At 41.4% G+C, this 14,208-nt stretch overlaps 1 protein-coding gene across 3 annotated transcripts; it reads right to left on the bottom strand.

The window, feature by feature from the left end:
• Nucleotides 1-2,944: 2,944 nt before the first annotated feature.
• Nucleotides 2,945-14,112, bottom strand: LOC110057413 (uncharacterized). 3 transcript variants are annotated; one of them, XM_089297494.1, is made up of 11 exons: nucleotides 13,847-14,112; nucleotides 9,748-12,685; nucleotides 9,002-9,118; nucleotides 8,447-8,629; nucleotides 7,916-8,070; nucleotides 7,365-7,521; nucleotides 6,990-7,062; nucleotides 6,256-6,311; nucleotides 5,471-5,596; nucleotides 5,269-5,334; nucleotides 2,945-4,928 (listed from the first exon to the last, which is right to left on the bottom strand). In XM_089297494.1, exons 1-11 carry the CDS (start codon nucleotides 14,011-14,013, stop codon nucleotides 4,638-4,640), a joined length of 4,329 nt encoding a protein of 1,442 aa, XP_089153620.1. In that variant the 5' UTR covers nucleotides 14,014-14,112; the 3' UTR covers nucleotides 2,945-4,637. The 3 variants fall into 3 exon arrangements, 2 of the variants coding, with proteins under 2 accessions (XP_089153620.1, XP_089153622.1); XR_016209628.1 differs by lacking the exons at nucleotides 2,945-4,928; nucleotides 5,269-5,334 and having other exon boundaries at nucleotides 5,528-5,596; nucleotides 7,358-7,521; XM_089297496.1 differs by lacking the exons at nucleotides 2,945-4,928; nucleotides 5,269-5,334; nucleotides 5,471-5,596; nucleotides 6,256-6,311 and having other exon boundaries at nucleotides 6,965-7,062; nucleotides 7,358-7,521.
• Nucleotides 14,113-14,208: the final 96 nt, after the last annotated feature.

Here is a 14,208-nt window from a genome sequence, read left to right as displayed (position 1 = left end):
GTTTACGTAGTGTTTTGACGCGACCTTGATCGGCTGCCGGTCTTTTAGCCATAGCGTTTAAAACTTTTAGTCCTTTGAAATTTTTGCCTGTTACTCGGTTTTTTGCTACTCCGTTCCTCGCTCTTTGATAACTACGTTGCTCTGTTTACTAAGAAAACCTAGTGCATGCTCATACCGCGCGAGAGCAAAGTCAATTTCGCGTCGTCATTTCCACTGGCAGTGTTATAGATAGGAGTTGCCCTCGGCAGCGCCTCGATGTCTTATATTCTGTGACACAAAACGCTGTTGTAATTTCCAGGTTTTTCCTAAGTCTCGTTTATTGAACTTTATTCCCTTGTAACTCAACTGGAAATTAAGATCATCGCTAAGACATAATGCAAGAATTTTTACATTAGGCTATGTACTTAGAAGTTAAGGACATTCGCACCCATTGTTTCTGCGCATCCTTACTACGCACGTAATAAAACAATTTTGACACATTAAAATTCAGCCTGAAACAAGACACCTCAGCACGAGGCTCTGTTGCCTTTTCAAAATTCGCCGGCGTAGTGTGGACGGAAAACATTCGGTGCGTCTTCAGAGAACGTGCGGAAAACATCGTTTTCAAATTTCTCTGGCGTAGTGTGGACCGGCTGGGGCTAAGATACTACTGATTAGGATTTTGCAAATTTATATCTTTTAACGCTGCAGGAAAAACTGGCCAGATAGATTTCCCTGAAAAACGAGTTCCAGTTAAAGTACAATATTTATTACCAGTCTGTCAAATTTTAAGGAATTTCACCGAAGGGAACGCGAGAAAATTCACTGTCAGTTTTGCTGTTTTTGTCCATGTTGACGTCATAAAATATCAAAACACTGACGTTCTTCTTTGAGCGCGCGCAGATTACTAAAGCTTTCTTCCTCAGCACGCGTGCGATCGCAAAACTATAGGGAGCCATCTTAATCGTTTCATTCGTATTTTAGACTAATTAATAAAAGATAAGAGCCCGTTACCACAGCTGTTGTGTGTACGTTACGTGACCAACGGGTATGACCATCGCATGCATGTTCGTCACCAGGAACTGCGCGCCCATTGTCAAAAACCATTCTGTGCCGGACATTGTGGTCGCAGCTTATGCTACTTTCAATTCGTTTCGCAGAAACTAGGAACAGTAGGAAAATTTGTAGTTTGGTTTTGGTCTTCCAAAATATATATAAACCCTTTTTAAGGGGATGTTAAATTGACAGATCTGGAGTGATATATTTAATCAGAATTTTATTCGTCGTTCTTGAGGCGAAACTCAAAATGCACCCCAGTCAATTGTCACATCTCAATCAGTACTCCTTACTTTTCAAGCGAAATTCAAAATGGAATCAATGGAATATATAAATATCCCTCAGTCGTTTTTCTTTAGCGAAACAGAAAATAAAGCACAGCGCATACATAACTCTATCGAGTTCGAGGGCCGTACTGTAAATTTTTCCCCATCGATTTATAGGTCAGCACACACGAGGAGACTAGTGCCTGCGACTAGTCCCTGCAAATATGCCCCAGAAGAGTTGAGACGAAGGGATTGGTCACAGGGAATTGTCCCACGAACAGTTCACAAGAAGCCTTTTGAGGAACAAGTCGCAGTGACTTGTCCCAAAAATTCAAACCAGTCTGAATTCGTAGGACAAGTCGCATAGACCGAATTTTAGTCCCTGCGACTAGATTTTGTGGCAAAAATGGCTTGTTCACACGATGGGACCTGTCTCAGGGACTAGTCTACTCGTGTATCTGACCTTAAATCGAAGGGGAAAAACGAGGATCCGTAACTTAAGGGCGCCGCACACTAGCCGATTTTTTGTCGGCCGGCAAAAAAATATTTTCTTGTCGGCTAGTGTTCGGTGAATTCAGACAAGTCTGCGACAAGATCGAGGCTAGTCGGGCGATATCTGACAGTGCTAGATCTCAAAACGTCTTGTCGGGCCTTGTCGGCTAGTGTACGGTGGACCAAGACAATTTGTCGAGGCTCACGCGCGCCTCAACCAATTAGCAAATGTCATGAGAGTCACGTCAGTGGAATAGGCGCCATCTTGATTTTGGATGACTCGGCCCCAAGCCTCAACGCGGTTAGCCGCGACAAAAAATCGGCTAGTGTGCGGCAAGCTGATGGCCCGACAAATTTTAACCCGATTTGACCCCGAGACGAAAAATCGGCTAGTGTGCGGTAGCTTTTACTGTGTGTCTGCCGGGTTCGGGAACGATTTCTATTTCCGCGGAACGGCTTCAAATTTCTGACGCACGTCAAAAGGAAAACGAGTCAATTTGAAGTCGTTGTTAATTAAATTTTGAGTGGTTAGCAGGTTTAAATACACAATTTCAGAAGTAAAAGAAAGTTTCAACCTTTCACTTGCTATAAAAGTTAAGAACACTTGGCAATAAATCACGAAACATTTTGGCAACAAAACCAGCTTTAAATTTTAGCGGACCGTACATTGGAATTGACCAATCACAGCGCGCGTACTGAGATACAATAAACGCATGTATACCTCGTTCGTGAACGGTGCATACACACACGCTTTCCTCGTTTCTAAGCGGTCGTTTTCTTAGCCTCACGTTCAGTAATCTGTGACTACGGGACTGCGGGACTACGGAAGCACTAAATGGTAACTTAGTCAGCAAAGCCGCTCTGTCAAACTCACATTACCTAGGGCTCCATAATCCCATGACGCATCAGCTTCGCATCGCCATTTTCACTCGAAATGTTATGAAATGATTGATTTACGCTCTTAGCTGTACATTATCGAGTAATAATGCACTTGGGAAGTTCGAGGAGTTCTCAAGAAGCTACAACATGTGCTGCAACCATGGACTAATTGTGTTGGAAAATGCACAAGAACATGAAATCGTAACCGTATAATACCTACAGTTGTACCTATCGGTGAGTGCCAACGAGTGAATTGAGTTAGTGAACAAGAGTTGAATGAATTTTGCAATATTTATTTGGGATACTTCTAGTATAACAGGCGTTAAAATCAATTTCTTTTAGTTAACGTTTCAAATTATTGCTGTAATTGTACGCAACATTGTTTGTTTTTCAACTCAGTGAGTGAACAAAATGCTAAATACTTTTTTTATTTTTAAAAATCATAGTATAACAGGTGTTAAAATCAATTTCTTTTCCCTCGTTCGGCGATTATTTTGGTAAGCACCCAAGTAATTTGCCCACCATTCTGCTTTTTGAGGCGTATACATCTTGGATTTGTTGTGAATTGTTAGAGCTGAACAAGATCCGTGTTGTTTTCTGGAATAAATTCGAGTGTTGTCTATTTGATTCAGGGTAACGCTCAGGATTTGTTCGCCATCCGTTCGATGAATTATTTCGGTAAGTAGTTTGTCTGACATTCTGCTTTTTGAAGGTGAATGTAACTTGGATTTGTTGCGATTTAATCGCATAATTGGAAAACCTCATTCAGGTGTTTATTCGAGCGACAGCGCTCTTTGAGAGTAAATTTCAACCAACATGTTGACACAGCCAAAGAAGCTCAAATTGAACCAGCGAGTTCACTTCTGACGACCTCTGCGCAAAGTTCTTGAAATTAAAAGAAACTTCAAACCAAACAAATACCATTAGTCACTTAAAACTTACCGCGAATCACCGAATTGATTGCAAATAATCCTTTAAAACACGTTCAAATTAAACAAACAACATTGATAATCTTCGTCATATTTCATGTAAGCTTGTTTTACACTGTTCTCTGCTCAACACTTTTGTCTCCGTGAAAACCCATTAAGTCGAAGTTACATGCACCTCACTGATCCTTTATTAACTTATTTTACATTCACCTTCAAAAAGCAGAATGTCAAACAAACCACTCACCGAAATAATTCGTCGAACGGATGGCGAACAAATCCTGAGCGTGACCCTGAAACAAATAAACAACACTCGAATTCATTCCAGAAAACAACTCGGGTCTTGTTCAGCTTTAACAGTTGTACGATTCAGTCACAACAAATCCAAGATGTATACGCCTCAAAAGGCAGAATGGTAGGCAGATTACTTCAGTGCTTACAAAAATGATCGCTCAACGAGGTTCCGCAACCAGGAGAGCTAAACAAAACGAAGCCTCGTGATGTCACAAAGAAAAATAGTGTTCTGATTGGTTCGTTCGATCTATCGACAACATCCGGCTGCATCCTAATATGGCCAAAAAAATATCACTGACGGAACCGGATTACGCGAAAAACGAGCTGAAAGATCTGAGATTTTTTCTGCGTAGCCATCAAACTACGTACGGCTCTATATCCTGCCGCCTTGACAGGCTCGCGTTTTCGCTCGTCTATCTCGTTGGCAGTAAGCGTCAGCACCCTCAATCCCTCTTTCAATGTTGGAAAATTGTAAAATGCAAGTTCGCGTTCGATGAAAGTATTTTACCAACATTGCACAGGGGTGGAAAGGGCCCTTGTGACCAAGCTTGTAGAGTTATTGTCGACTGCGTCTCGAGAAATTCTTACGCTTCGTTCGCTCTCTCCAAGCTCCCCGCGTGCATCGTAATTCAATCGTTCGCTAGATTAAGATATAATTCGATCTACTCATCCAATTTCGCCCCAAGGTCTTAAAAATTCTAACAAAACATAAATAGATAATTTAAACTAAGAACTAAAAGAAGTGTTAATATGGACGCTTCCGTTTGCCTCTTGAGAATCCTGTGCGTCGAATTCGCCTTCTCGCACGAGAGAGAGAATCAAGTAAAGGCATCGCAGAAGGATAATGGCCCGTGGCACCACACGAGAAAGGTGCCACTACGGTCAGGTCATCAGGGTCCATCCAAATTAGGTTACAATTGTTTTGTTCCACGAAACGGTCTAAAAGTTTCGTGGTCAGCGAGTCTCTTTGATGACGTGGGTTCACTACAATGCATTCGACGTTCTCGGATAGACTGACTGGTCCGTGAATTTGAACCTGTGGAGGAGATTTCAACGTGTCAGTGTGGTTAATTGATTTTAAGAGTGCTATGTGGTGTCGAGGGACAAATGAAAACACAATGTGGTATCAACTTTCAATAAATAAAACCTTTTAAAAGGCATTGAAAAACTAGATGTAGGTAGAGCAAGTGGTTAAAAATGATTGTCAAAATTGTGTTGTTTTTTGTATCTCTTGAATATGTAACTCACTTTTTCTTAATTTTTAGTGTTTCCGTAATCACCTTTGTGAATCTAAACAGCTTAACATAAACGCCCAAAATTCCGCCTAATTATAACTTGAATATCTTAATAAATTAATAAGTGGTACACAGGTTTACCTCTTTGTAGTGTGAAATGCAATCTGATCGATGAAATGGAACTTTCCCAGTGGCGACGTCCACAATCTGAGTGAATGACACAGAGAGGGTAAAATACTACGTCACGACAAGGAAATATCAACCGACTCGATAAGGGATCTGAATGATAACTCATATTAAATGTAGTGCAGTTTATTTATTGACTTAATATTGTATTATTTACCGCTGTTATCTCCTGGTCTGTGTAGGAAAACAAAACGTTTTCATAATGTTCACAACAGGAAAGTTTTACTCCCGCTCCTGAAGTGTCCTGAGAGGCAAACGTGGTACGCAGGCGGACTTTCTTGAGCTGAAAATAAACAAAGAAGCTAAATTATCAAACACTAAAAACTGGGTTTATACGAAGGCAATTTAAGAAAACCATGACGGCAACGGGAATGTTGCTAAACAAAAGGTTTTAAAATGATCAAAATAATGGCTGTGCACTTGCTTTATAATTCTTGGTGCATTTCTTTGCCGTCATCTGCAAACAACAACGTGAAATGACCATATCCTGCGTTGTCTGGAGAACGTAAATCACGACGGCTTCTTTTTTAAATTTACATTTCAAATTTATTGCTGTGTTCCAAATTCATTTTTATGATAGTTTTGACAGAGATGAACAAGGTACATGACTCAAGAGTACCGCGAGATTCCTAGGTAAAATATAAAATCATTTTTTAATGCACGTTGTCCTCGGCGTCTCTGTCGTGGTTACTTAAGCTCGTTAATAACTAGGAGGCTGCAATTTCCGATTGTGAGTTTCAATGAGTTTCATAAGAAACTCTTGAGAGGTTCACCATGCGTTTTGAAATTGAGTTATAATTAGAAATACAAAATTAATGTCTGACTGGCTGTTTTCTCTTGGACAACTACGATGTGAACAGATGTGAGACTGAAATTTCATCATTGAACACACATTTTCCGCAAAGAAAATTTTGCTGTTGATTTAAAAAACAGGGCACCAACCTGTAGAAAAGAATCGCCATAACTTATACAGCTTCTCACACCACGGGGATCGCCAACTAAAAGACAAGATAGAGTACACAAAATTAGCCTGCGAACGCAGACTTATTTCCGGCTGTCGCTTGTCTCCGCCGAGAGAAGCGACAGTTTGAAATACGTCTGCGTTCGCAGGCTAAGAACAAGTCAGTCCATGGGGAATTTGGCTGAAATGAAGGTGAGGGTGAAAGAGAGCAAAAGAGTAAGAAAGGACCGGGGAGGGAGGGAGGGAGGGAGGGAAAGGGGACAGATGGACGAAGTCACAATCCACGTCCCTCTGGAGGACTAAGACGGGAGAAGAGTTGATAGCGCGCCACTACCGGTATCGCACTGTTCATGACTTTAAATCCCATTCAGGGCTAACTTTTTAGGCTATATGTTCGCAAGCTGAAGTTGCTGACAAATCCGCCTTGATCTTTCGTGTAATATATACTGACTAAATATAGGTTATTGATCAAAGGTGCCAACTATGGGCCAAGTTCTTTTTTGTGTGTCTATTGACCGAATCGCAGTCGAGAAGACCATTTTCTAGCGGAAAACAGCGAGCAATCACGAGCGGGAGCCCCAACTTGCCTGACGGCGCAGGATTTGGTTCGTCGTGCCCGGATTCCGCGTCCTTGTTGATCAGATCGAGTGACTTAGGGGATCCTTTAAGGGATACAACTGTAATATGCCCTGCTTTGATACACAGGAATACCAACCTATGTTCAGAACACCGTACTTGACACGTTCTGAGGGAGGGCTGCTGTGGTACGCGTTGTTAAAAATGCGATCCTAAAAAAAGCGTCGAGAAACGAAATTAAAACGTTGACTTAGTCAATAATAAGAACAACCTTCAGCGATAAATGCGCGGTTCAGAAAACAGTGTGTTCAGTAGCTGAGCAATAAAAACATTTTGAACGACATTTACAAATTTAAAAGTTTGTGGTTCATCAAAGAACGCATACGCTTGTGGCAAAAAAAAAAGAAAAAAACAAAACAAAAACAAAAAAGAACTAGTAGCTTGTCCGTCCGTTGGTGGTCGTGAACTTCATTCATTACACAGTAGGTGACTACCATTGTTACACACCTCTTACCTCCCAGGATTTCCTAGCCGCCTTGTCCGTGGAGCCGCCGCTAGTTCCAGTCTCAAAACGGTTGCGATAGTGCGTGTCTTTAACTAGGAATTTTAACACTTTATCGAGATTGATATGGACGATGATGGGCGAGGCACTGCGAACCCACTGTAAAGTCCTTTGCAGGAAAGAAGAAAACTAATCAAGAACGGCGAGTGATATTCAGGGGTGACACTAACTTTCACTCAACCTGCGTGCTGGCGTCCTTAATTCCTCTCTGTGTCAAAGGTCACAGAATGCTTCTGATGCAGGCTTATTTGCACAGAATGACTTACACCTTCAGTGATCATGAACCTGGATATTGGGGCGGGGGGGGGGGGGGGAGGTTCGGGGGTCCACTGGTACGCTGGTGGGGCCAAGTGAAAAAAACATGGCTTCAAAGTGGGGAGTGGCAGCCGAAAAAGATGCGCATCAGCAAGATGAGCAGATGAGAAAAGGGAGCATCACTCAAAATAAAGTACACATGCAGTACATTACTGTAAGTAAAAGTCTTTCCGGGTTCGAAAACATACCTTTTCAAGTCATTCTCACTGTAACCGAGGCCCTGAACTCGGGCAAGTAGTTTGGAGGCTACACTCTTAGAGTCCTGGGCCGAGCGTGTGATGACGTATTGTAAAGCTGCTAGTTGTGTGTCATTCAAGATGGCGACTGATGAGATGGCGCTCAACTAAAAAGAGTTTAGAATTATAAAAGCACTATTAAGGGATAAATACTATTAAACCAAACACTTTCAGAAATTTCGGTTAGAAATAAATCAAAAGGTTTAATAACTAACGAAAATGAATAAATAGGATATTTTAGAGTTACCTTGTATCTCGGTTTCAAAACGAGTCTTCGAGCAAAACCTTTCATATGAATGAGTTTGATTTGCATGAAAATGAACCTGCACGCAAAAGGCAACTTGGACTTCTATTTTAATTCCAACATCAGTTTTTATTTGTGTGATGCTTAGGCTGCATGATTCCCTGCAGGCACGTCTCACTAGAGGGAATTGGCCATTCAAGAATCGTTAATAAATCTATTCTCTCCTCATGCTAACTTACGTCGTGAACCGAGGGCAAGAAGCCTTGGAATCTCTCTCTGGGTCCTGACATATCTCCATCGCATTTCTGTGAGTGACGGATCAATTTACTGACGGGGAAGTCCTTAAAACAGTACATACATCTCTCCAACACTTCTCCTGCGTGCGACTGGCTGTTAGCTGTAACGTCGCCTTGTGAATCCTCCTATGAAAAAGGATTAACATTTTACACTCGCATAAACAAACGAAGGGGCAAAGTGAAACAACACGAAAACTCATCTCGTGACATTTAACCATTTTTTAACGTTTTAGAAAATTCTAAAGACTGACTTCCTCGAGGAGGCAAGAGAAGACAAGACAAAACAGGGCCATAGCCAGTATGAGACAAACCGCGGCACTTGCCTCAATCATTTTTTTGTCTCTGTATAGTTTCTTTTTAGAAGAGGGGGAGTCAGAAAGGTGCTAAATGCCTATAGGAAGAAAATTTAACCATGAACATTGCCTCAGTTATAATTTTTTTTGGCTACGGCCCTGCAAGACAATCATTATTTTCACAACATGACAGCACATAACATACCTGATTGCTAGAGATTGTTTTCTGGTCGCAATTCTGTGCATGATTGATGAGCTCGTTCAAGGGAAATGTCTGTAGGCAGTAACAGCACTGTTCAAGGTCATTTGAATCAGCGGAATTCTACGAGAATTGAAGATAAAGCCGAAATATGACAATTTTGTTGCAATGGTGCAAACAGTGAAACTTGCCTGCTGGGTTTAAATTATAAAGTGAGAAGTCGATGTACTTCTTTATCACTGTAGAACCAATTTTAAAATGATAACAAAGCCAAAAACTACGTCTGGTGAAAGGTATAGCTCGCTAAAAGGGCGGGAAAATTCACCGAGCGAATGACGGTTAGGTTTAACTTTCCTTGTACTTGACTGAAAGAAAAAGAAACTACATCTTCGCTCTAACTGAAAATTATCTGTGATAGAAATGATATGATAAATGTTTCTTGTAGTCGACTCGTCGTGAGCTTTTCCTCGTTTCGTTTACGCCTGCTGAGATTTAAACAGAGAAAACTCCTGTACAACGCTCATCCTGTAACTCGCCACGACTGTAAACCGTTCTCGTTTGGCTTGGCTCGAGAGTTTCGCTGTATATACATGAGCGTTATTCCATTTATTTCTGCTGATGTGTACGCCTGCAAACACAGTTGCCGCTCATTGCTCGAGGTGAATTTTCTGGGGTGACTGTATTCGCACTCATCTCAACACAGACCTTACACTGATGGAACATTAAAAAAAAAAAAAAAAAAGTTAACGTACCTCATAACCATCTGCACAGCTGCAAACGTGTTCCACAAGCACACTCACAGCAAACATCTTCAAGCAGTACATGCACTGTTCTTCGCAGTCATGATATGAGTCCAGTGAGGATGTTGTTTTTTTCAGGCTAATTTTAGATTCCCCCAGTTCTCTGTCATCACCATCATCGGCCACTTGTAACTTGGCCGCTTTACTATTTGACGATTTCGAGGATTCATCACCTGTTTTCGTCGAGGTTGCTAAGCACTTCGCGGTCTTCTCATCTTTAACTGTTGTTCTAGTACTCAGGTTGTCTGTACGAATGACATGCTCGGGGAAACCTTCAACAGGATCACTTTTTTCTGTTCTAAGTGATCCTTCGCTTATCATCCTTTGGGAGTGTAGACTTTTGCATCTAGGATAATGTTTACTCATGACATCAACAGGAAATTTCACTCCACAAAAGTGGCAGTCGCTAAAGACAGCAATCGTGCTTTCTGTTGACGGATTAAATAGAGAGCTCTTTTTGAAATCTGTCGCAGTCGCCGTTTCTACAGCTTTACTCACGGCTGAAACATCACTAACGCAGTTCGATGCATGTACGACCAAACGGGACAGATGAAAGAGTTGAAAACAATTTGGGCATAGCTCAAATTCGTCGCTAGGGACGCTAGCCTCAGAATATGGCACAGCGTCAACGGAATCGTCGACGCCACATGTACCTTTATTCTCAAGGTACTTGTTTGTACGTGCACTATATTCGTCACTTTTGTCATCTCCTTCGTCAGATTTAGAATCTTCGTCTTTCGTATTGGAGATACTACTTCTGTCAGAATGTGAATCGTCGTCATAGCAACTGTCACCACGAGAGACGTCACCATCGTCCGTATTGCCTCTACTGGATTTATCACTATCAACATCGTTTTCTTCATTATCATCATCAGCTTCACCTTCTTTATCCTCGCGATCTTCGTCTTTGTTAACATTATCGTAAGCACTGCCACCATCAACATCATGATCTGCTTCAGTGATTCGATCATCTTTATCGCCACACGTGGCATCACTCGACGAAATATGGCTATCACGTTTGCTTTTGTCATGATCAAGGCTATCACAACTCTCCAACTCACAAACTTCATGACCAATATCATCTTTACTATCATTGTCAACAACGTTTTGAACGCCCTTGTCAGCATCACTAGCCATGGAGCCTACAAGGTCCCTAGCATCTTCCAGAGAGGACTCTACATCTGAGCTTGTACTGAGTGGTTCTTCTTTACATTCATCAGCGTGATTTAATAACTCCAACACGGAAAACTCTCGACGGCATTTGGGACACAGCTCTCTATCACCCACTGAAGGATCTTCCACACAGTCAGCGGCTCCTGTTACTGAGGAGGATGGAGAACTATCGTTCAACGAGACCTCTTCAGCTTTTAACCTAGAAACTTCACTGCAGCGAGTAACATGTTCCACAAGTTCCAGTACCTCGAAATATCCGCCACAGTAAGGACATGCCTCACGCATGTTCTCTGCGTCACCGCAGTCTGTACGAGGAACTGCACTCATCTTGGAACATTCAGAAGCGTGAGCAATGAGTTCTGACACTGGAAGTACTTTTGAACAAAACGTACATCTTTCTTTAGACTCTTCTCTGGAGATGGTGGGTTCACACTGATGAGGGGAAGTAAATCCGTCACCTTCATTGTGAGAACCTAGCAGTAACTGACGTTGTTCCGGTGATGAATTTGAAATCTTTGTCACTATTTTCTCCTGTATTTTGTCTCGAGATTCACTGCTTATAACAGTGGATGTGCTTATAATATCTGACTCAGTGCTCTCATCTGGAAGATCACAAGAAGCACTTGGTAAAGTCGTGACGGCTCCGATATTTTTTTTCTCACATGTTTCATCCTGCATACTTTTTGGATCGCTCTCGCCTTTGTTTATTTGTCCAGTCAACTCTGGCTCCCTTGCCTCATCTGAAACGCTGATATCATCTTCAACTTCATCCAGTAAACATTTTTCCAATCTCTGAATCTTTGACAAAGTTTCCCCGCTGAACGAACAATCTCCAAGTGGAAGCGATGATAATGAGACATGATCTTGACTTCTAGCCTCTTGGCTTTGACCTTCACAAACTGCTTCATGCAAAGACAGCGTCACATGTGGAATCCACTTCTCACAATGAACACACTTATCATAGTGGGCACTATCATCCTCAACTGCATTGCAGTCACCTGTTTGTCCTAATGCTTCACATTTTGTTGTTTCTCCTTCCAGCAGAGAATCATGTTTCTTGTCACTACTGCAAACTTTGGACAACCCTGAGAGACGTTCGGGAGATGAAGGGGGAGATGGGACGTGTGAAGATAGGGTGGTAGTGTGAGTTATGCCTTGATCGTCATTACCGCGAGAGGTTGTTTTATCAATATAAAGGGTGGTATCGTTCAACTCCTTTACAGCAACGCTTCCTTTGTCGATAACAGAACCAGCACAGTCATCAAGGCCCCCTGTGGACTGTTCTTCTTCTTTGATGCTGCCTCCAATCAAAGGGTTATGATTATCAATGCTCTCCTCGATTTGCACCTTAAATCTAACTTTTCTCGGGCTTCTTCCTTGACCATAAGGTTCATGCTGTCTTTTCAAATGTATTCTAGTGTTTGCCTTGTTGCTCTTTGTAATATTCTCTGCTTGACATTGAAGCATCCCTGCACTGTCTTGATGCAAAGCTTCTTCTTGTTTGTTCTTTGCAATTCTTGGAAATGGAGATGAACAATACTTATAGGAAATGACTTCGGGATTTGCTTCCGTTGAACGTGTTAGAAGAATGACATCGCCTTCCTTCAGTAAAGTGGGCTTTCCCTGTTCAAGTTTAATTGTTTCTCCACTACTAGAAGTTATCCATGTTCCATTTGAGCTGTGGTCCAATATCAGCACTTGCTTTTTAGTTCCAGCGCTGAAAGAAAGGACATTTTAAAAACAGAAACACATCAAAGAGTACCCGGTTTAATTCATTTAACACATTTGAGAAGGGAAGCTTATTAAATAATGAGAAACAGAAGAAATATCTGGTCGATTTGATGGCATTATGGGGTCCTGAAGACCTTTATTTATCATTGGTCAACGTTTATAGCACAAAGGCCAGTAGAGTGGAGCAATTCAGTGTCAGAAACATATAATTTCAGTATTAAAACTGAACAGCAACAGGGTTAAAAACCTCAACTGGCAGGAAACAAACCAGTTGGTTGTTTAATTTGCAGGGCAGCTGACAGTGAAACCACTCCACCCAGGGTCAGCCAAGAAAGCTTATCATGATCTGAGTGTGGAGTGTAGAGAGGTATAGCACAGTAACTGATGAAGGATTTATAGGGGGAAGGGCAGTGCAGGGTGAGGGGTACAGTACAAAACAGATTGTTTGTCATGATGCCAGTGTGGCCAAGGGTAATGGTATCTAAAAATATGTTGGATTTTACCCAGAATTTTTTTTACGCAAGTATGGGGACACTGATTGCACCTTAAATGGCAAAATCTTATATGCCAAACACCCATGCAACAGAATCTGCTGTACTGAATGTCATATGTAAAAATTCACCCCTGTCAATAGAGAGACTTTTGAAAGTTGGTGACTACACTCATTTGTGATTTGGGCCTGGCCTGTTAACCTGAATAACTGCAAGTGCAACTGAACAGTACTGGTCAAAATCTGCCAAATGAAAAAAAAGATTCTGATTCAAACCCCACCAGAAGTAAAAAAGGAAACATTATCACTAAAAATGTCAAAACTTTTGTCTTATAAATGTCTAATAAAAGTAATCTAGAGTTCACAAAACAGCGAAAATAATCAGAGTTATGTAAAGAATATATTAACCAAACCCTCTTTTCAAGAGACTCTGAACAGAAGAAAACGAGTTAATATTTTAATATCTCGGATCATTTTGATAGTATACTGGAAGTACATGTAACAATCTTGCCCTTTAGCGAGATCTTTGTAAAACCCAGTGGTCACATCATGGAGGCAAAGAATCGACATGTAGTCTCATTTCCACCATTTTGTCGTCAATGCCTTGCTCGAGCAATTACGTAAAATAATGCCCTAAATAGAAGCTGGTAAGCTTACCTTGAGCAGTGATCTTCCTTGCTGGAGATGTTCAAACTACAGTGTACTTTGCTGACATGGCCATTCTTCAATATTATGTTACAGAGGGGAGATCGACCGATCTTGAATGATCCCACTACTCGTAGATCATAATATTCACACGGACGTGTAGTATGTGGGCTTGACATAACAAGTAGTGACGTGCAAACCCACGGAATTGTGATGAATGAACGGGTTAATCGAAAGGAGCGAGAAAAAATCGCCAGAAAGAGACAGTTCGAGGAAGATTGTTTTGCAATTTTGTCCAGCGGATTAACAAAAACTATGTCATATATGATGCAGAAATTATACGTATCCTGCCTTTGATGACATGCGTTGCCATA

The sequence above is a fragment of the Orbicella faveolata genome, unplaced genomic scaffold (assembly GCF_042242905.1).
Source record: "Orbicella faveolata isolate gen_17 unplaced genomic scaffold, um_ofav_v1 contig_3, whole genome shotgun sequence".
Lineage (NCBI taxonomy): Eukaryota > Metazoa > Cnidaria > Anthozoa > Scleractinia > Merulinidae > Orbicella > Orbicella faveolata.
Note: the sequence above shows the minus strand (reverse complement) of the source record. Positions and strands in the feature narration are given on the sequence as shown.